General features: G+C 49.8%; 1 protein-coding gene across 1 annotated transcript in view; it reads left to right on the top strand.

The window, feature by feature from the left end:
- Positions 1-22,888, top strand: part of eps8a (epidermal growth factor receptor pathway substrate 8a) — a 125,137-nt gene that overhangs the window by 61,467 nt on the left and 40,782 nt on the right. The window contains exons 2-11 of the mRNA XM_056276063.1: positions 5,077-5,167; positions 8,386-8,462; positions 13,247-13,314; positions 13,438-13,599; positions 17,460-17,609; positions 17,786-17,868; positions 17,984-18,120; positions 20,108-20,181; positions 21,793-21,919; positions 22,500-22,588. Of these exons, the coding sequence (XP_056132038.1) occupies positions 5,103-5,167; positions 8,386-8,462; positions 13,247-13,314; positions 13,438-13,599; positions 17,460-17,609; positions 17,786-17,868; positions 17,984-18,120; positions 20,108-20,181; positions 21,793-21,919; positions 22,500-22,588 (1,032 nt within the window). The 5' untranslated portion in view covers positions 5,077-5,102. The remainder of the gene's footprint in view (positions 1-5,076; positions 5,168-8,385; positions 8,463-13,246; positions 13,315-13,437; positions 13,600-17,459; positions 17,610-17,785; positions 17,869-17,983; positions 18,121-20,107; positions 20,182-21,792; positions 21,920-22,499; positions 22,589-22,888) is intronic.

The following is a 22,888-nucleotide window of genomic DNA, read 5'->3' as shown; positions in this document are numbered from 1 at the left end:
TCTTACTACTGTCCCTCTACTCTTTCTACTGTCCCTCTACTCTTACTGCTGTCCCTCTACTCTTCCTACTGTCCCTCTACTCTTCCTATTGTCCCTCTACTCTTTTCTACTGTTCCTCTACTCTTCCTACTGTCCCTCTACTCTTACTGCTGTCCCTCTACTCTTACTGCTGTCCCTCTACTCTTCCTACTGTCCCTCTACTCTTTCTACTGTCCCTCTACTCTTACTACTGTCGTTCTACTCTTACTGCTGTCCCTCTACTCTTACTGCTGCCCCTCTACTCTTTCTACTGTCCCTCTAGTCTTCCTGCTTACCCTCTTCTCTTACTGCTGTCCCTCTACTCTTACTGCTGTCCCTCTACTCTTTCTACTGTCCCTCTACTCTTCCTACTGTCCCTCTGCTCTTCCTACTGTCCCTCTACTCCTGCTAATCACACTGTACACCTACTAGCCTTAAGATAGGAAGAAAGAAGTGAGGTTGTGTGTGGGTTTCAGAATGTCTCTTTGGATGTATTGTTTTCAGAAGGGTGTTTTTGTTGTTGTGACAGTTGCCACAACGGCCTGACTTGCAGCTCCAGCAATGCAGCAGTTGCACAACAACCCCCAGCTCAGATGTACTACATGTTTTAGTCTTGTGAGCAAAATCACCTTTTCAGCTGAGATCCAGGTTGCATTCTGTCTCAGACATCTTGTGGCTAAGGGGCATCTGGGTAGTGCCTAGTTGCCTACCACATGGGGATCGCCGGTTCGAATCCCCGTGTTTCTTGGTCGGATGTCCCTACAGACACAATTGGCCGTGTCCGTGGGTGGGAAGATCTTTACTGTGGGTAAAACCACTGTAATACATATTACTTCACTATCATGTTAGGTTATAGTAAACTTCTAGTAACTGTTGAACTTTGAACTTTAGCAGATAGGTGACGCTTAGGATGAACGCTTCTCGTCGGTGCTGTGTCCTGTGTTATTTGGGTTTACTTCTCCTGTGAAGGGGGTCGTTGTGCCGGATTGGGTCTTTTTTAACATGTAGGGTTTACAGCACAATCACCCCCACACAAGGTGCTGCGAGCCGAGCTGTCAGAGCGTTGGTATGACGACAGTGTCAGATGGTGGATGAATGATCTGCTGCTCCAGCAGAAGAGGAAGAAGTTGTAGGTCCTGGGAAAAGTAATCACATCGCTGCTCCATACGTACAGCAAAACTGTGCCAGCAGCACTGTCTCTATACACACACACACACAACCACACAAAAGTCTCAGAGGTAATTTACTATAATGAGGAGATGAAATGATGGCAGAAGTGTGTGTGTGTGTGTGTGTGTGTGTGTGTGTGTGTGTGTGTGTGTGTGTGTGTGCCAAGACCTTTTAATTTTTTGCCTTTGCCACTTTCAATTTGTGTTCGGTATTTCCCCCATGATCCAGAGGAAGGTTTTAATCATTTGTTAATGACACCATCACATTTGCATGCTGGCTGCGTTCCACTAGCGGGGAGGCTCAACTGCAGCCCGTCATGAGGCTGCCGTGTACCCAGCCCAGTGGGCCGGCACCGTGTGGAGAGCTGCAGCCCATCATGAGGCTGCCGTGTACCCAGCCCAGTGGGCCGGCACCGTGTGGAGAGCTGCAGCCCATCATGAGGCTGCCATGTACCCAGCCCAGTGGGCTGGCACCGTGTGGAGAGCTGCGGCCCGTCATGAGGCTGCCGCTGCGGCCCAGTGGGCCGTCATGAGGCTGCCATGTACCCAGCCCAGTGGGCCGGCACTGTGTGGAGAGCTGCAGCCTGTCATGAGGCTGCCATGTACCCAGCCCAGTGGGCCGGCACTGTGTGGAGAGCTGCGGCCTGTCATGAGGCTGCCATGTACCCAGCCCAGTGGGCCGGCACTGTGTGGTGAGCTGCGGCCCGTCATGAGGCTGCCGTGTACCCAGCCCAGTGGGCCGGCACCGTGTGGAGAGCTGCGGCCCGTCATGAGGCTGCCGTGTACCCAGCCCAGTGGGCCGGCACTGTGTGGAGAGCTGCGGCCTGTCATGAGGCTGCCATGTACCCAGCCCAGTGGGCCGGCACCGTGTGGTGAGCTGCAGCCCGTCATGAGGCTGCCGTCTACCCAGCCCAGTGGGCCGGCACTGTGTGGAGAGCTGCGGCCCGTCATGAGGCTGCCATGTACCCAGCCCAGTGGGCCGGCACTGTCTGGACAGCCTCTGAGCAGAGCTTCAAATTATCAAGCCACGCTTTGCTGGACAGACTAAGAAAGGTGGGCTGGACTGGGATGTGTTGGCGTCTCATACATTTGTACGTTATAGAGAAACCGGTCCCCGTCCTGCAGGGTTGACCATGAGTGGTTCATATAGAAAGCCCATGTGGGTCGACTGTGGCAGTATGAAAGGTTATCAGTGGAGACCACATTGTAAGTAAGATGGAGGAAATGGGCACCCTTACTTTCCCCCCTGATTTTCCAGCTCACATCCACCATAAAGTTCCACCATAAAAGACTATATTCGGGGCGTCCAAGTAGCGTAGTGGTCTGTTTCATTGCCTACCAACACAGGGATCGCTGGTTCGAATCCCAGTGTTACCTCTGGCTTGGTCGGGCATCCCTACAGACACAATTGGCCGTGTCTGCAGGTGGGAAGCCGGCTGTGGGTATGTGTCCTGGTAGCTGTGCTAGCGCCTCCTCTGGTCATTCGGGGTGCCTGTTCAGGAGGGAGGGGGAACAACTGGGTGTAATAGCGTGATCCTCCCACGCACTACGTCTCCCTGGTGAAACTCCTCACTGTCAGGTGAAAAGAAGCGGCTGGCGACTCCACATGTATGGGAGGAGGCATGTGGTAGTCTGCAGCCCTCCCTGGATCAGCAGAGGGGGTGGAGCAGCCACCAGGACGGGTCAGAAGAGTGGGTAATTGGCCAAGTACAATTGGGGTGAAAAAAATCCAAAAAAAAGGACTATATTCCTACATCAGCATTTTATTGTCAGTATTTGGGAAGATTTCCTAAGGGTGCTGACTGTGTCTAAGGCAGAAGGGGGCGCTGTGTGGGGTTACAGTACCAGCTGTCAGAAGTTCAACTCATTCTGCATTCAGTCATGATGCCATGCCTAAACGCGCGGAGTGCAAATGATCTAGATCTGCTGTTCGTGTTCCTGCTCGTGTCCCTCTGTCACCGCCTCTTGGAAACTGCCTCATTTATCACAGTTATGCCTGACCGATATCGAACCTGTGTTTATTATCATGAAAGTGGGTGGCTGTGGTCCAGCTCTACCTCTCACAGAGCCTGAAGTTTTTTTTACCAAAAACTGAACCCTCCTGAGGGATTCTGTTTAACCATGCACATGGTGGACGTGCATGGTCTGCTGTATGGTCTGTGCTGTACAGACTGTGCTGTACGGTCTGTGCTGTACAGACTGTGCAGTACGGTCTGTGCTGTACAGACTGTGCTGTACGGTCTCTGCTGTACGGTCTGTGCTGTACAGACTGTGCTGTACGGTCTCTGCTGTACGGTCTGTGCTGTACGGTCTGTGCTGTACGGTCTGTGCTGTACGGTCTGTGCTGTACGGTCTGTGCTGTACGGTCTGTGCTGTACAGACTGTGCTGTACGGTCTGTGCTGTACAGACTGTGCTGTACGGTCTGTGCTGTACAGACTGTGCTGTACGGTCTGTGCTGTACAGACTGTGCTGTACGGTCTGTGCTGTACAGACCGTGCTGTACGGTCTGTGCTGTACGGTCTGTGCTGTACAGACTGTGCTGTACGGTCTGTGCTGTACGGTCTGTGCTGTACGGTCTGTGCTGTACGGTCTGTGCTGTACGGTCTGTGCTGTGCAGACTGTGCTGTACAGACTGTGCTGTACAGACTGTGCTGTACAGACTGTGCTGTACGGTCTGTGCTGTACGGTCTGTGCTGTACGGTCTGTGCTTTACGGTCTGTGCTGTGCAGACTGTGCTGTACGGTCTGTGCTGTACGGTCTGTGCTGTACAGACCGTGCTGTACGGTCTGTGCTGTACGGTCTGTGCTGTACAGACCGTGCTGTACGGTCTGTGCTGTACAGACCGTGCTGTATGGTCTGTACAGCACAGACCGTACAGCACAGACCGTACAGCACAGACCGTAAAGCACAGACCGTGCTGTACGGTCTGTGCTGTGCAGACCGTGCTGTACGGTCTGTGCTGTACGGTCTGTGCTGTACAGACCGTGCTGTATGGTCTGTGCTGTACAGTCTGTGCTGTACGGTCTGTGCTGTACGGTCTGTGCTGTACAGGCTGTGCTGTACGGTCTGTGCTGTACGGTCTGTGCTGTACGGTCTGTGCTGTAGAGACTGTGCTTACGGTCTCTGCTGTACAGACTGTGCTGTACGGTCTGTGCTGTACAGACTGTGCTGTAGAGACTGTGCTGTACGGTCTGTGCTGTAGAGCCTGTGCTGTACAATCTGTGCTGTATGGTCTGTGCTGTACAGTCTGTGCTGCAGAGACAGCAGAGGTGAGAAGTGCATTGATGACAGCCAAGAAAGAGGCTGTAGTACGTGTCGTTCCCTGTGGTGCCTGTGGGGGCCATCTTTTGTTTCAGCTATTGGCAGTGGGCTGTTGTGTTATGTGCCCTCCAGCTGGCTGGTATGGCTATACAGAAAGTGTGGAAGGGGAAAGAAACACAATGAGATTCTCGGTTGGAGACAGCTGTGATCGGATGAGACCACTTGGCCGGTCTCTTCGTGTGTCGGGTAGTAATACAGAACGGCCTCCTCAGCCTATAGCTGCTTTTAGCATTATTATCAGCTATTCCTGCACAATACGTGTGGGCGGAAGGGAAACAATGAGCTGATGAAGTCATGAAGGGTCTTATCTTTTGCAGCACCATCGAAAGGTCCCCTTCCCATTCGATGTGGTGTTTGGTTAGTGATTATCCTCTGCTAGGCATCTGCGTGGTGTTGTGCCTTATCACGCTGAAGTAAAGCACCACTTATGTATATGTGGGGCAAACACGGGCACTTTCCCCCTCTGTTTGCTTTATTGTGATGAAGAGTTTGTGCCGTTCTCTCGGCATCGGAACGGCACCATATGCACCTTTCTTTTCCTCACTCCCCCGCCTGTCTTCTGTCCAGGTGACGGACTCCTGTGAAGCCCGGGGATGAATGGCTACGACGAGCACACCCTCTCCTCCAACATGTTTGGCTCATACAGCTCTCAACTGAAGTGAGTATCCCCCCCCCCCACTCCCACCAGGCTCCTCCTAGATGGAAAATAATGACCTTCCACATGACTTTTGGACTAGTGTGTTAATTCCCCCCCCCCACCCTTTGTGTGCACCAACCCCAATGCTCCTAATTGACCTAATTCTTGTGCATGCTAATTCTCAGCAGGCCTGGCTGCAGGTCAGCTCCTGCCGGAGCCAGCAGTGTAGCGATAACACCCTGGGCTCGGCTTCAATCGGGTTGACTTTGCAGTTCAGCTGGAGAGAGCGGGACCTGGTCCACAGACCGGTCGGTAACTCGTCCCGGCTGCCCCCCCACCCTGCCGGCTGTAACCCAGCCCGGCTTCAAGGGATTTGAAGCTTTGATCACACGGACGCAGAGTTTCTGATGCGCTGCCAGATTAAAACTGCCCTGGATTAACCGCTAGAGAAAACCCACACGGAGACTCTGAGTGGGGTTCTCTGAGACGTGGTTCCAGACCTGCTGGGTCAAGTAATTCAGCTTTGAAAATATCAAGGGGATTTTTTCAGTCTCGTTTTTGTTAATTTGAAACCCTTTCAGTTGCCTTTGGTCTCCACATTATTCATGACGCCCAATGCTGATCTGTTGGTCCAGCGCCGTTCTCTGCGTCTTTGCTCTGGTGTGCAGGTGGACAGGCGACGGTCCAAGCCCAGGCCTGCTCAGTCCTCTGAATTGAAGCCATTCATTATTAATCTTCCGGCCAATCCGAATAAGATGGGCAATGTGAGAAAATATCAAGTGTCAAGAAGTCATTTGTGCTGGTGACACATGAGCCGTCAGTGCTGTCCCGGCCGGCAGACTGGTATCCTCTCCCGGCCCCTCGCCTGCCGTCTGGGCTCCGGGGACGGGCCGCGTTCTGCCCTCTTCTCATCCGCCATGGCAGCTCCACGGCAGTGAGGGAGAAGTATACTGACACAGCATGTCACCAGTGGATCCTGTGGACAGTTACTTTATGAGGAACAAGTCATGGGTCTCTGGTCTGTAGTGTGTGTAGTGTGTGTAGTGTCTGTAGTGTGTGGTGTCTGTAGTGTGTGTACTGGGAAAAACCCCTTCATGTGAACAGCTGCACAAGGCAAATGTCAGGAAAACAATGACACCGGGGCCACTACGTGCAGTCTGCCTCCTCCAGCGAGTGAGATGTTATGCAAGTCCTGCCATCTTCCAGGTTCACACTTGCGACTGTTTGATGAGCTGTCTGTCTTTTTTTGTTGGCCTTTTTCTCCCCAACTGTACTTGGGTAATTACCCCATTTTCTGCCCTGTCACTGCTTCACCTCCTGTGCCAATCCGGGGAGGGCTGCAGACTACCACATGCCTCCTCCCATACATGTGGAGTCGCCAGCCGCTTCTTTTCATCTGACAGTGAGGAGTTTCACCAGGGGGACGTAGCACGTGGGAGAATCACGCTATTCCCCCCTGCTCTCCCCCCAAACAGCCGCCCCGACTGACCAGCGGAGGCGCTAGTGCAGCAACCAGGACACACACCCACATCTGGCTTCCCACCCGCAGACACGGGCAATTGTGTCTGTAGGGACGCCCGACCAAGCCGGAGGTAATACGGGGATTCGAACAGCGATCCCCGTGTTGGTAGGCAACGGAATAGACCGCTACGCTACCTGGACGCCCCGAGCTGTCTGTCTGTAAGCATCACCTTTCCTGCAGCTAAAGTACCCACCGCCCATCAAGGCCACCGCAGGTCTTTCTTTCCACAGCACCTAACACGACACCCCTGGCAGAACAACTGCTGGGTGTTTTGGAGCAGTTGAAGGCAGAGCAGCATGTCCCGAGCTGTGGATAAACCATAATGCTTTGTATCTGATGAGGTGAACAAGACCCACTGCTGGCTCACCGCTCAACCCCAGCGCTTAACAGAAGACCTTCCCCTGCTCTGTGAAAAGGCTGCCAACTAACTGCAGCCCAGCTGTCCAGCAGTGTGTGCACAGCTCTGCAGCCACTCTCCCTCCCCCTTCCTCCTGCGGACGACAGCAGCATCACACAGCAGCATCATTTATTCATAACCACGTTATTTATGAACAGGCCTCGCCTTGCTGTATGTTTAGTTTTGTTCTACTTTCTTTTTTTACCATTTCTTGTGATGGCTGTTGATACAACGTCCCTTCAACGAGGCCACAAGCCTCACCTGTACAAACTGCTGGGCTCGGGCGTCCAGGTAGTGTAGCGGTCTATTCCGTTACCTACCAACACGGGGATCATCAGATCGAATCCCCGTGTTGCCTCCGGCTTGGTCGGGCGTCCCTACAGACACAATTGGCCGTGTCTGCAGGTGGGAAGCCAGATGTGGGTATGTGTCCTGGTTGCTGCACTAGCGCCTCCTCTGGTCGATCGGGGCGCCTGTTGGGGGGGGTAGACTGAGGGGAATAGCGTGATCCTCCCACGTGCTACGTTCCCCTGGTGAAACTCCTCACTGTCAGGTGAAAAGATGCGGCTGGTGACTCCACTTGTATGGTAGGAGGCATGTGGTAGTCTGCAGCCCTCCCCAGATCAGCAGAGGGGGTGGAGCAGAGACCAGGATGGCTCGGAAGAGTGGGGTAATTGCCTGGATACAATTGGGGAGAAAAGAGAGAGGGGAAAAAATGCTGCTGAGGTCCACACCACATACTCACAGCTAATGTCATTCGGTCAAAGTCATCCAGGGCATCATTGAAAAATCAATTTTGGGCAAAGGTGGCTAATAAATACCCAGACAGCATCCGGATGTGGGCCACTTCAGGCAACGATGCGGCACTGCTGGCCTTCTTCTGGCCTTGACAAGATGGATGTGAGCCTGAAGTGGCCCACATGTATAATAGCAAATATGGCCCAAATATGACATCAAATGTGGGCCTGTTTTGGCAGAGATGCGGTGCTCTGGGCAACATGTGATCTGGATGTGACCCTGAAGTGGCCCGTGTGGTAAATGGTGAATATGGCCCAAATATCACAACACAAATATGGGCCACCTTTGGCAAATATGTGGCACATGTGGCACTGCTATGGCTTGGTTCTGGCCCAGATCTGGCATGTGGTATGTGGGCCGGATGAAGTGTCGGGTGTCTGGGTAACCACTGATAGATGAATAGACTATGTCTGTTGCTTTGCTGTTGGGGGGGTAAAATAAAGTCAGATATTGCATCTTGATCTCACTCTAGTCTCTCTCTCTCTCTGTGCCATTGTGTCTGTAACTGTGTCCCTCCACCAGCGGCCATGGCTCACATTCTCCTGAGCCCCCACACAATAAAGCCAATAAAGCCAAGTCCAGTGCCAAAAACCTGTACGGTAAGTCATCTCCATTACTTCACCCATCACCTATACCAAGGAATAAGCTGTACTGCCCCCCAAAGCAGCTACTCTTCCTCTCCCCTTCTCGCTTCTACATGCGTGGCACCGTGGTGCATGGTGGGAGTGTTGTTCAGCAGGCTGTCTCAACCTGCTGGGCTCCAGCACATCGTGCTGTTTGTATGCATGACGTGTCCCCAGACCTGTTCGGATTGCTCAGTGCTTCTCAGTCCTGCACTCACTTTGCCACTATGCTCTCTATTTTATTTTTCTGTATTTTAGGAAGTGGGTTCTTTATGTGCTTATCGGGCGCCTGCTGCTGGTTATTGAACGTGGGCTTTTTACAGCTTCCGTTTCCGTGGTGCGGGATTTAAAACCGTCCCGGTGGCTTCTGGCTTCACCAGCGCGCCGTGGTCTGCCGGAGGCTGAGGAGGCAGCAGGGAGGCTGGGGGGGGGGGGGGGTTTCTGCCTCGGCGTGCCATTTAAACTGACACGTTGAAGTCGGTGGTTTCCAGGATACCGCGTTGCTATGCCAAGTCGAACGCGGACGCGTCACAGACGGCCTGGCCCCGCCCACCGCTGATCTGCTGTTTTTGGCCCCGCTCGGCAACATACACAATGTAGGACAGGACGGACCGGACCGGTATATACTGCACTCAACATTCAGTTTAACATCGTTTACGGCTTTTAGGCTTTTAAACGGCTGTCGTCACCACGGCAACCACGGAGGCACTCGGCTGAAAGCCACCAGTTATTTTTCATTTTTTATTTTTATGAACTTTAATGTAAACTTTCAGGAAACTTACACAAATGATCAATGAATAACTTCACAATACGGTTTCCACGCAACAACAACACAGCAAAAAGAATACAAATTGGGTACACTGACGTACAAGAAAAAACACTACATTTCCCAGGATGCCCCTCTCATGTTTCACTACGCAGTCACGTGAGGAGTGGAGCTTAACTCTGGCACGTGATTGGCTGAGGGGTTTTCGTCTCCCTGCTGAACAGGAAGGGGAGCGTGCAGCGCGGCGCAGCAGCAGGAAAGCCTCCGGCAGCGTGGCGGGTAGTCGCCTGCCTGCAATAAGCCCGTTTAGTGTATATATATATATTTAAATATGTGTGTGTGTATAACACACAGTAGGTATAAAAAGTCTACACCCCTTTTAAAATGACAGGTTTTTGTGGTGTAAAAAAAAGAAAAGAAACCAAGATAAGTCACGTCAGAACTTTTTTTTTTTTTTGGAAATTGCAACTTATAAAAATAGAGTGAAGAACAATCAAAGATCTTAGGGGGGAAACAAAAATACAAAATTTACAATGTCCTGCTTGACTTGTTGGCTTGGGGGGAAAAAAATGGATGGACTCTGCATAACTGTAGTCCACTGACTTCCGGTTTCTACCGCAGCGGTCATACCAGTTTCCTGTCTGTTGGCGCGTGCTATTGACAATGGCATATTTTTCGCGATGCCTGCAAGATTTACAATGGATAAATGTCAACGACATGCCACAATAATAATAATTATACAAATAAATGAAACATATGTAGCACTTTTCTAATACTCAGAGTGGCTTATGAGGATCAGTATCCTCATCCTCATAATTGTGGACGTAGCCCGTTTGCTGGTAGGTGCAGGTGAAAGTGTGTGGACATTTGCGTGCATGTTGTGACATTTATCAATTGTAAATCTTGCAGGCATCGCCAAAAATATGCCACTGTCAATAGCACACGCCAACAAACAGGAAACTGGTATGACCGCTGCAGTAGAAACCGGAAGTCAGTAGACTACAGTTATGCACAGTCAATTGGATGAAATTTTGTGGTCTGAGAGTGGCCAGATCTAGATTTAAGTTTTACTGTTTTGCACTTTTTTTTTTACTTTATAGCATTTTTTTATGTTGTTTCTGTTTTTGTTTGTTTTGTTTTTGTTTGGCGTTGTTAGGCTTTTGTGTAAGCCAGTGGTGCCCAACCCTGCTCCTGGAGAGCTACCGTCCTGCTGTTTTTCACTCCAACCCTAATTTAACATACCTGATTCTACTAATTACCTACTGACCAACACCTTGATTAATTGAATCGGATGTGTTAGCTCAGGGTTGGAGTGAAACCGGCAGGAGGGTAGTTCTCCAGGAGCAGGGTAGTTCTCCAGGGGCAGGGTAGTTCTCCAGGAGCAGGGTAGTTCTCCAGGGGCAGGGTAGTTCTCCAGGAGCAGGGTAGCTCTCCAGGGGCAGGGTAGCTCTCCAGGAGCAGGGTTCGACACCACTGGTGAAAGTCCAATACTATAAAGACTATTGAAAGTGGCATTTCTGACCTGAAATTGAAATTTACGGACCTGCTTTAAAAGTCCGGTGTGTTGCAGTCATCCTATAGTTCCTGCACAGTTCATGAGTCACTATGAAAGAATGCAGATCATTGTACCCTCCTCTTCTCATCTCACAGATAGTCATGTACCCGTCACTCCTCTCATTTCCACAGGAAAGGACGCAGTTTATTTCCTCCGCTCATCTGCCAAACATAAAAACAGAGTAAATGGAGGCAGGCCGAGTAAGCTGCTGCATGCTGGTGTGTTTGTGCTGTGCATGCATGCATGCATGTGTGCATGTTAAATAGCTGTGGTTGCACAACTGACTCCAAAACCCCCACTTTTTTATATTTTATAGTAATTTGGTTAAATTCCTTTTACCAAATGGATCGATTTTTAAAATACTTACAGACCAAATGGAGCCACAAGATTTGGGCCACTTCTCACGGTGTTGTTCCCGGATGAAAACCGACTCAACACGGCTGTCTAGGTTGCTGCTGTTTTCCTGGCACTGTTTGTTAATGGACGCCTTCAGCTCAGGACCCTGATTCAATACGCTTCCTTTGTCGTAACTGCAGTCATAACGGCTTATGAAGTACAGAGAAGAGTAAAGTACCACAGCTTGTTGAACAGTGTCGCCGACTGCTGGATTAATTCCTGAACATTGCACCAGTTGCTGCAATGCAAATTTAACTAAAACAGTGTTAATGGATAGCTAACCAGAGGCATGGGGGGCGGGGGGGTTGACTATGGATTAGTATATGGTAATTTGTTTGTTTTTGTATTGGGCGGCATGGTGGTTAGCACTGTCGCCTCACAGAAAGAAGGTCCTGGGTTTGACCCCCGGGGTAGTCCAACCCAGGGTGCCGTCCCAGGTCGTCCTCTGTGTGGAGTTTGCATGTTCTCCCTGTGTCTGTGGTGGGTTTTCTCCGGGTGCTCCGGTTTCCCCCACCATAAGAAAGACATGGATGTTAGGGTTAATACTCCTGTCAGTGCCCCTGAGCAAGGCATGGCAAGACGAACTGGAGTTGGTCCCCGGGTGCTGCACAGCGGCTGCTCACTGCTCCTAGCTACACAGCTAGGATGGTTAAATGCAGAGTGTAATTTCCCCACGGGGACCAGTAAAGTATATCCAAATCAAAATTAAAGAAATTAAATCAAATTGCCTTATTTGTGCCATCTTTACATGCTAAAGGAGGGCGCTACTTTTCTTTTTTTTTTGCATACATTTCACAGATGATCCACCCTGGTCCCTGCACCAATCCTATTTTGATGAAACCTGGAGAGATTATGTAGGGCGCCACTTTGCTTTGATACTGTCAGAATGTACACTGACTGGGTCCCGGTGGCACGTTTACAAGTCAGACTTACTCTCGCAATATTTTTGAATGGCAACATGGTCAGTAGGGCAGCACGGTGGCGCAGTGGTTAGTGCGGTCGCCTCACAGCAAGAAGGTTCGAGCCCCGGGTTAGTCCAACCTTGGGGGTCGTCCCGGGTCGTCCTCTGTGTGGAGTTTGCATGTTCTCCCCATGTCTGCGTGGGTTTCCTCCGGGTGCTCCAGTGTCCTCCCACAGCCCAAAGACATGTAGGTCAGGTGACTCGGCCATACTTGAACTGTCCCTAGGTGTGTGTGTGCATGTGTGTGTGTGTGTGTGTGTGTGTGTCGGCCCTGTGATGGCCTGGCAGCCTGTCCAGGGTGTCTCCCCGCCTGCCGCCCAGTGACTGCTGGGATAGGCTCCAGCATCCCCGCGACCCTGAGAGCAGGATAAGCAGTTTGGATGATGGATGGATGGAAGATAGTCGGTGCTCATGTCCAGTTATTCTTCCTCTACAAATGTTCAACACCACCATGTATACCTGACTTCCTGTGCACCCATGCAACAACTGTAATGCACCTCTCTGCATCATCACATAGTAGGTTACTTAAACCTTTCCATGGAAAACTGGAATCACAACGTCTTCCCACAAAGACTGAGTAAGTGGTGGTGCCGGGCTGAGTGTGTTACCCCTACATCACCTGGACACGTAACCCCACCAATGTCCCCCGTCTTCACACTCAGACCTTCTCCATTAGGGCCTTAACCCTGTCACCAGCCCAGCCAACACCCCCGAAACCAAACCCCTCGTCTGCAGCTGCATGGTGGTAGCTGATGTAGTCTTCATACGTAGTGATCGTGACGAGACCTGGTCTGTGTGAAACTGGTAGTCCAGCTCACCTACGATCATCTTAGTGGTTCCACCACACGAGGTGCTGATCTCTGATAGACTGGATCGCTGTCATGGTTACCAGCTTGGTGGTTGGTCAGGGTGCAGTGTGCTCCTCCACCTGTGTTCCTCTTGAGTGTTGTGGTTTTACCCACTGATTCCTTTGGTAACGGTCTTCCCCTACAGACCGGTCTTGTTTGCTCTGTCTGTGGTGCGTAGTACATATATGTTCCACCGTGGCTCTGATCAACCCTGTGGACTGTGTCTCTCCTCAGAGCAGAGAAAACACTACACCAAAAACAGCATCAACAGTCTGACGGACACGTCGCAGTATCACGTGGAGGTGAGGACAATGTCTTACACATGCACTCATAAAGGAACAGCAGAGGTTGCAAGGTTGAATGGTAGGTAGGTTGTGTGTACTGTGCTGGTCTACACACTGGGTTGTGTTCGTTCTGGTCTGCAGCACCTGACGACCTTCGTGCTGGACCGCAAGGACGGCATGATCACCATCGAGGACGGCGTCCGGAGGCTGCGCCTGCTGGACGCCAAGGGTAAGGTGTGGACGCAGGACATGCTGCTGCAGGTGGAAGAGAAGGCCGTCAGCCTCATCGACCAGGAGACCAAGGTGGGTGCCGAGCCCCCGAGCACACACGCACAGCGTTCTGATTTAAACATACTGGAAACCTGTATTTTATGTTCATTTGTTTGGAGTGTTTTGTCATTCAGGTTTTATCAGCAGCAAATACAAGCAAGGTGATGTGTGATGTGGTGCTTCTGGGGGCCGTGTTTTGTATCTGGAAATACTCAAACACTCACACAAGTTGAAGCAGTTCATCTGGACACAACATGTACTGACAGAAACGTGTTATCATCCTCTTCAGTCTCACCTGACTGAAGGTACCCCACCCTTATAAACAGTACAGCGACTGCAGGTACCCCCACCCTTATAAACAATACAGTGACTGCAGGTACCTCCATGCTTATAAACTGTACAGTGACTGCAGGTACCCCACCCTTATAAACAATACAATGACTGCAGGTACCTCCCCCCTAATAAACAATACAGTGACTGCAGGTACCTCCATCCTTATAAACAATATAGTGACTGCAGGTACCTCCATCCTTATAAACTGTACAGTGACTACATGTGTCCCCACCCTTATAAACAATACAGCGACTGCAGGTATCCCCACCCTTATAAACAATACAGTGGCTGCAGGTGTCCCCACCCTTATAAACAATACAGCGACTGCAGGTGTCCCCACCCTTATAAACAATACAGTGGCTGCAGGTGTCCCCACCCTTATAAACCATACAGTGACTGCAGGTACCCCACCCTTATAAACAATACAGTGGCATAACGACCCAAACCAACAATTGGTTTCATATGCAAATATGGCGTGACCATTAACTGGAGTTACAATGCCTGTGTGTACTATTCAGGAATCAGTAATTTGTCGTTTCATTTCATGCACTTGTGTACATGAAATGAAACGAAATATAATTTCCCCCAGCCCACAGCAGTGCAACACAAAGACAAAAAACACATCCAAACTACAAAAACATATATCGCACATATCCGGAAAAAAAAAAGTTTCACTGTCCAAGAGAGCAAACGCCAGGATGACTGTCAGTACTGCTGGTTTGCATGGGCTAGCAGTTAGCTTAGCCTGCCCCGCTTCCACATCCTGCCAGACCGCCTTCAGTGTTTCCTCCTTGGGCGCTGCTCCAGGCAGTCCCATGGTCCCTGGGCCCACCAGACCCAGCAGACCAGGCTCCCCCAGTGGATCCAATTCACAGAGGAGTGGGGCGATGGTTCCAATCACAGCATTGTAAGATGGTGACAGATGTACTGGCAGCACAGTGGTCCAGTGGTTAGCACTGTTGCCTCACACCAAGAAGGTCCTGGGTTCGAATCCCAGGCCGTCCTTTCTGTGTGGACTTTGCACGATCTCCCCATGTCTGTGTGGGTTTCCTCTGGGTGCTCCGGTTTCCTCCCACCATCAAAAAGACATGCATGTTAGGGTTAATACCCCTGCCTGTGCCCTTGAGCAAGGCAATGGAAAGAAGAACTGGAGTTGGTCCCCAGGTGCTGCAGCTGCCCACTGCTCCTATACAATATGATGGGTTACATATAAAGACCCCATTCATTGTAAGAATACAATGGCAAAATAAAGTAGCTTGCTCTTAGCCCCCCTTGGTTCAGGGATGGTTGTTCCCCCTTTAGATACATCACCTCTATGGCTCCTCGTTCTCCTGCAGTCAGCTGAGACTGAAGAGGTCACCCAGATGATGATGAAACGGTTCTCTCAATAAACATTGTGTTCAGATGAACTGATTCACCTTTCTGAGTTCCTTATCTGGATTATTTATTTATTTATCCCCCCCTTTCTCCCTAATTGTACCCGGCAAATTACTCCACTCTTCTGAGCCGTCCTGGTCTCTGCTGCACCCCCTCTGCTGATCCGGGTAGGGCTGCAGACTACCACATGTCTCCTCCCATACATGTGGAGTTGCCAGCCGCTTCTTTTCACCTGACAGTTTGTTTCACCAGGGGGACGTAGCACATAGGAGGATCACGCTACCCCCCCCCCAGCTCCCCCTCCCCCGTGAACAGGCACCCCAACCGACCAGAGGAGGCGCTAGTGCAGCGACCAGGACACATACCCACGTCCGGCTTCCCACCCACAGATGTGGCCAATAGTGTCTGTAGGGACACCCGACCAAGCCGGAGGCAACACGGGGATTCAAACCGACGATCCCCATGTTGGTAGGCAATGGAATAGACCGCTATGCTACCCGGACGCCCTCCTTACCTGGATTATTGAGCATGCATAAAGAGAAAAAGATACTCACAAACTAAATTTCAGCAGAGATCAGACTTAAGATGTTTTTATCTATCTATAGTGTATTGGTGCAAGTGACGATGATGGTGGGAAGGATGTGAAGGAGATGGCTAGCCGCCAACTCACTCATGATGACCTGACGTCATGCTGTGTGCATAGAGTGTTCACCTCAACTAAAGGGGTTGTATTGAATGGCTAATTGAAAAAACAATTAAGAAAACCTTTCAGACAATCAGTTATCATCTTCATCTTGGTTCACAACACAAGCTGGTTTTAAATACCATGCCTCTGCAGAAGTGTTCTTTGGAGAAATTCCAACACTGTTTTGTGGTATTTGAAATACAAACTGCATGTACGTATTTGAATTGAATACGTTTTTTGACACCAGTATTTTGCAATTTATTTTGATTCGTTTGATCGTGGTGTATTTGTTTTGAAACATGTTGGATCGTGAAGTGTTGTTGATAATCTGTTAATGCTAATGCTAATGCTAATCTCTGCATACAAGCATGGCTCAGACTGTAATGTGCTGTAATGACTTGTTCATGAAACACCTCATGGCACAGCTTTTGCTTTTCAACTCCCGTCTTGTGACTTTTTACATTACGTATTCCGTTGACAGAATGTGCAGAGCAGTCTGGCGGTCTGGATCTAAGAGGACTTGAGGTCTTTATTGTAGGTTGTGAAGAGCAGAGCAGAGTAATGGACAAATCTCAGCAGCTGTGATGAAGAGCAGCATTAGGTGTTCCTGCAGGACCTTTGCAACAAAGTTTTGCCACCTGTTCAGGGGGGGAGGGGGAACTGGGGGGGGAATAGTGTGGTCCTCCCACGCGTTACATCCCCCTGGTGAAACTCCTCACTGTCAGGTGAAAAGAAGCGGCTGGTGACTCCACATGTATCGCAGAAAGCGCTTTGAGTGGCTGTTGCATCTACAAAAGCGCTATATAAAATACAACTTGAGTGATTGATTGATTGATTGATTGATTGATTGATTGATAGTCTGCAGCCCTCCCCGGATCGGCAGAGGGGGTGGAGCAGTGATCAGGATGACTCGGAAGAGTGGAGTAATTGGCTGGATACAATTAAGGAGGAAAAGGGGGGGGATCTGAAGTGCAAAATGATGGTGGGCTGCACAGTGGTGCAGTGGTTAGCGCGGTCGCCTCACAGCAAGACGGTCCTGGGTTTGAAACCCGGGGTAGTGCAACCTTTGGGGTCGTCCCACGTCGTCCTCTGTGTGGAGTTTGCATGTTCCCCCCATGACTGTGTGGGTTTCCTCCGGGTGGTCCGGTTTCCCGCCACAGTCCAAAGACCTGTAGGTCAGGTGAATCGGCCGTATTAAATTGTCCCCAGGTGTGAATGTGTGTGTGGGTGTGCATGTTTTGGGGGGGGGGGCCTGTGTGATGGCCTGGCGGCCTGTCCAGGGTGTCTCTCCGCCTGCTGCCTAATGACTGCTGGGATAGGCTCCAGCATCCCTGCGACTCTGAGAGCAGGATAAGTGGTTTGCATAATGGATGGAAGTGCAAAAGGGCCAAGTCTTGATATTATCAACATCATGTTGTTGTGAATGTTGCTGTGGAGCCAGTTACCATGGAAACCTCAGCCAATTCCCTTCTTGCGTGTCTTGACTTGTTTGTTTCAGAACGAGTTGGAGAATTTCCCCATTGGGACCATCCAGCACTGCCAGTCGGTGATGAACGCCTGCAGCTACGACTCCATCCTGGCTCTGGTGTGCAAAGAGTCCGGCCAAGGCAAGCCTGACCTCCACCTCTTCCAGTGTGACGATATCAAGGTAACTGGGACGCTGTATAGTCTGTCAAGGGTCAGCTTTATATTTCTCAAAGAAAAAATTGTACTGGTGAATGAAGGATGCTGCAGCACTTGTACAATCCCTCCATCCACTCTCTTAGTTGGGGGATAATTTCACTGTGATCTCACACTTCCTGTACTCATGGACACTGTCCTCAGGCAAATCTGATCCATGCTGATATTGAAAGCGCCATGAACGATGCCAGAAGCGGCAAGGGGAAAAAGAGGCCAGAAACCCTCAAGTAAGTGCTGGTCCTAAATGGGCTGAATACTGGTGGGAGTAATATGCTTGCGTCTCCTGTTAAAGGCTGTGCTACATGGTTGTCGTGATTGAATGGCTGCTGCTTTTGTACGCAGAATGATCCTGAAGAGCGATGGGCTCATTCCCCCACCTCCTGCTGCACCCGCCCCCGAGCCCCCGGCAGCAGCCAGTCAGGTGGATGTGAAGAGCAGAGTGGCTGCATGGTCGGCCTGGGCCAACGAGCAGCAAGAGTGTGAGTTACCTCTCATCTTCATCCTCAGCAGCATGTCTTCATCACTGTGGTGTGACGTCCATGTATTTACATCCATCCATCTGATGACACTATATCTACCCTTAAACTTGCGTAACCACTCATCAGCATCCGCAAGTATTTCACATTATCATCAGCGAATAAACATATCATGTGGAAGGCTACACAAACTGATTTTGGACTGCGTATGTTAAACTAGGTTGTATGTTTAAAGATCATGGGGTCAGCTGTTAACAGGGCGTCTGCAGGTCCTTAAAATAAATATTAGGCCTTAAAAGGAATTAAATGGTTTTAAATTTGAAATTATGAGGTCGTTGTGTCTACGTTATCAATTTTTATGATTTTGGTTATACTTCTCAGAGTTAGTTGATAATGTTGAATCTTCTGCTGAATCAACATTTTTGAAGGTCTAAAAAAAGCCCAAGCCCACCGAGTGCATACCCCTGAGCTGAAGCTGCACTGGCCTGCAGGGGGAACCTCTCTTCCAGATCAACCCAGCTCCCTTCATACTCACTTCTCATGTTGGACCTGCGGAGGGAAATCTAAGCAAATCCTCCTCACGTCCTGTCTTTGTGGTCCCCCTTTTAAAAAAAAAAAAAAAAAAAGTTCTTTATATTTGGCCTCAAAAAGGTCTGAAAAAGTACTACACACAACTCTGATGCCTGCAGACACCCTGAATAAGCGGTCTCGTAGCGCTGGGAATAAGGCTCATGCCCGTTCTCTCCTTGTTAATCAGTCCTGTCTTCGTGATGCGAGGAAGGGTCTTTAAGGCTGTGCAGAAGCTCAGAAGCGACTGTTAGTTCTGCCAGTTTTCTATTTCATGTGTTGCTTCCGTCTTGTCCTCTCTGGATGGGAAATCACCCAGTTACTGAAGGGTCAAAGTTCAGATTGCTTGCTTCAGTTCTGAGCTATTTTAGTCAAATTGTGCAAACGGTGGAGAGATAGCAGCAGTTCTGATTTCCCCGTAGAGTTCAGTCGGAAAACTAACCATGTTCACCCGTCACCCAGTCGTTTCAGAGCAGCTGCAGTCAGCTCAGCTTTATTTGTATAGCCCAATATCACAAATTACACATTTGCCTCAGGGGGCTTTACAGCAACACAACATCCTGTCCTTAGACCCCCGCATCGGATGAGGAACAACCCCCTAAAAAAAAAAAAAACCCTTTAACAGGGAGAAAAACTAGGAAGAAACCTCAGGGAGAGCAGCGGAGGAGGACCTCCCTCCCAAGACGCACAACGTGCCGTGATGTTGTGTTTACACAATTTACACAATACAACCTTGAAAGAGGATAACACAATTATAATGGGATTATACAATTTATGAAGAATATGATGGGAGGCACAGTGGTGCAGTGGTTAGCGTGGTAGCCTCACAGCAAGAAGGTCCTGGGTTCGAGCCCCGGGGTAGTCCAACTTTGGGGGCCGTCCTGGGTCGTCCTCTGTGTGGAGTTTGCATGTTCTCCCCGTGTCTGTGTGGGTTTCCTCCAGGGGCTCCGGTTTCTCCCACAGTCCAAAAACATGTAGGTCAGGTGGACCAGCCGTACTAAACTCGTCCAAGGTGTGAGTGAGTTTGTGTGTGTGTGTGTGTGTGTGTGTGGGGGGGGGGGTGTGGGCCCTGTGATGGCCTGGCGGCCTGTCCAGGGTGTCTCCCCGCCTGCTGCCCAATGACTGCTGGGATAGGCTCCAGCATCCCGCAACCCTTAGAGCAGGAGAGTTTGGATAATGGATGGATGGATGAAGAATATGATGATGAGGATGCCAAGCAGTGTCGCCACAACAGCCCAGGACCTTTATGTTAGAGTTTCTATGGAGGCATGTTGAGATTAGGAAAGTCTGGAAAGCAGTCCTATCAAAACTGACAATATGTGTAGATTGCAAAAAGAGAAGTGGCATGTGGAAGAGTGAAAGCTCACAGCGTAGTGTGATGACTGCGTAGGGAACCGCTAACCTGCTGTGTTACTGCTGACAGATGAGAAACAGAGGCAGTACTCGGAGGAGGACGGGCCTGTGGAGATGACTGCAGCCAGGGTGGACCGCGACGTGGTGAGTCTAATCTGTCTGGCTCCGTAACGAGCTTCCCCATCTCCAGCCAAGTCAAACTGGACACCACACAGCCTCCGGGAAAGGATGTGGCGGTTTGATGGCCAGGGTTCAGAAGGACAATAGTCTCTTGTTTTGAGTGCTGGATCTCCTAGACATGAGTCCATCTTGCAGTCTTCCAGGCAGTGTCTCTGGACGGCTGTCAGCAGGTCCTGGATCTGGTCTTACACCACCTGGTTCATCCAGGGTCACTGAGGTGCACAGCGAGTGGATAAGTTTAAGCTGCTTTAAGCATGTAGTAGTATTTTAAGTCTAATCACTTTCCAAGCATCTAGCCAAGCGGTGGAAAATCAGGCTACATAAACGTGAGAGAACGCTCAGACGGTAAAGCTTTGATAAAGTGGTACGCTGGCTTGTTGTCTTAAGTTTAATCATTACAGTCACCTTGGTTGGCTTTGCTTGAGTAAATCAAACTTGTGTTATGACCGGCTATTGTACGAGACAGCAGCGTCTTAACCTTAACCTTCCCCAGGTGTCAGCCTCAAGCTGAGTTGATATGCATCATCAGGTTTGATTCTGTTGTAACACCCAGAACAACCACATGAGGCTGATGTGTGGAAACCTCCGCGTGTGATGAAACATGATGACATCACATCGGCAGTGTGTGCAACACTTTGCCCTTTTGGAGCATTTTCGTGTGATAAAATATGTTGGCGTAACATCAAATATGTAACACGAGGACAGTTATCATGCTGATGACCACACAACATGTTCTGCACATGTGACAACATGACTTCATGTGATATGATGTGATGTGTGCAGCATCAGCAGTAATGTGGATGTTGTACCGGACCGTTGTGGTGAAGAGGGAGCTGAGCCGGACGGCAAAGCTCTCAATCTACCAGTCAGTCTGACTGAAAGGGTGAGATGGCGGATACAAGCGGCTGAAATGAGTTTCCTCCGTAGGGTGTCTGGGCTCAGCCTTAGAGATAGGGTGAGGAGCTCGGACATCCGGAGGGAGCTCGGAGTAGAGCCGCCCCTCCTTCATGTTGAAAGGAGCCAGTTGATGCAGTTTGAGTATCTGATCAGGATGCCTCCTGAGCGCCTTCCTTTGGAGGTTTTCCGGGCACATCCGACTGGGAGGAGACCCCGGGGTAGACCCAGAACTCGCTGGAGGGACTACATGTCCAATCTGGACTGGGAATGCCTTGGGATCCCCCTGGGAGGAGCTGGAGGGCGTTGCTGGGGAGAAAGACGTCTGGAGTGCCCTACTGAGCTTGCTGTCACCACGACCCGACCCCGGAGAGGCGGCTGAAGATGAATGAATGATGTGGTATACGTGTTATACCTTTAATGTGTATATTCCAGCCGGCAGCAAGGTGTTCGCCTCAGAGCAGGAATCTGACAGACGGCCACAGCACCAAGGCTCTAGTTCAACACACTGCACATCGCCTGCATCAGCCACAACACCAAATCCAGCTTTCACCCAAACGCCTCTGACGTCCTGACCTGGCTCAATATTTCACCTTCTTTTCCCTGTAAACATTATGAGGAGGTATCAGCTGGCCGCTAAATGCTGTTTTTAAAAGATAACTTATCGTTTTTCTTTGGCAGCAAATCCTGAACCACATCCTGGACGATATTGAGTTCTTTGTTACCAAACTTCAGAAAGCAGCAGAGGCTTTCAATGAGCTCTCAAAGCGGAAGAAATTAAAAAAGGGCAAAAAGAAGAGTCCGGGAGGTGAGTATGGACCCTGCCTTCATCTTCTGGGCTCGACCTTTTACTTAAAAACCAAAGACTCTGCAGACAGCCATGCCGTATTCCTAATGCTGTTCAGGTGTAATGTTATTAGCCTTTAACAGTTCTTTTGTTCTGCTGTTTTTTATTGTATTATAAGTTTTGGCTGTTACTGAGTAAAAGTTTTGTGGTGACTGATGAAAGTCAACATGATATTGAAGTTTATTTCTGAGCTCTTTGTCAGTTCATTTAAATGGACTGTGATCGAAGGTGATAGATTTAGACTTTGGAAAACATTAACTAGAAGACTCCTCGTATGCTAGATATATTTTTTGTAATTAAATGGCTACGTCTTACACAACAGTACATGATGGAAGTCTTACAAACAGATTGTTTAAAAACTAGCAAGATAAGTAGCGGTTTTAGTTGGAAAATGTGTGTTATCTTCTCTATTAGTGCACTAAAGATAGGTTTGTGTTTGCAAACTTTGTACCTGATGACGTTGTACTCATTTCATTGGCTGTTAAACTGAGGGAGGCACATGACGCTAATCAGGCTGTGATGTAACGTGTTTATCCACTAGAGGGCGTTCTAACACTACGCTCAAAGCCTCCTGATGAGGAAGAGTTTGTTGGCTGCCTCCAGAAATTCAAGCATGCGTTCAATCTGCTGGTAAGAGCACAACTATTAGCTTTATACTGTTTTACAATAGAGCAGGGGTGGCTAGCCATGTGCCATGGAGAGCCATGTGTATGCGGGTTTTCATTCCAGCTGGACTCCACATTCACTGATTAGCAACCCTTCAACCAAAGAGGAAGAATGTATGAGTGAAATCAGCTGGTGTGGCGTCTGGCTGGAATGAAAACCTGCATACTCATGGCTCTCCATGGCACATGGTTAGCCACCGCTGCTATAGATGAAATGTTTTTTTTATTTGAGCATTTCCACCTCAGTATTCTGTGAATGTTATTT

Source organism: Lampris incognitus, chromosome 3 (genome assembly GCF_029633865.1).
Source record: "Lampris incognitus isolate fLamInc1 chromosome 3, fLamInc1.hap2, whole genome shotgun sequence".
NCBI classification, from domain to species: Eukaryota; Metazoa; Chordata; class Actinopteri; order Lampriformes; family Lampridae; genus Lampris; species Lampris incognitus.
The sequence above is the reverse complement of the archived record's forward strand: the minus strand, read 5'-3'. Positions and strand labels throughout refer to the sequence as shown.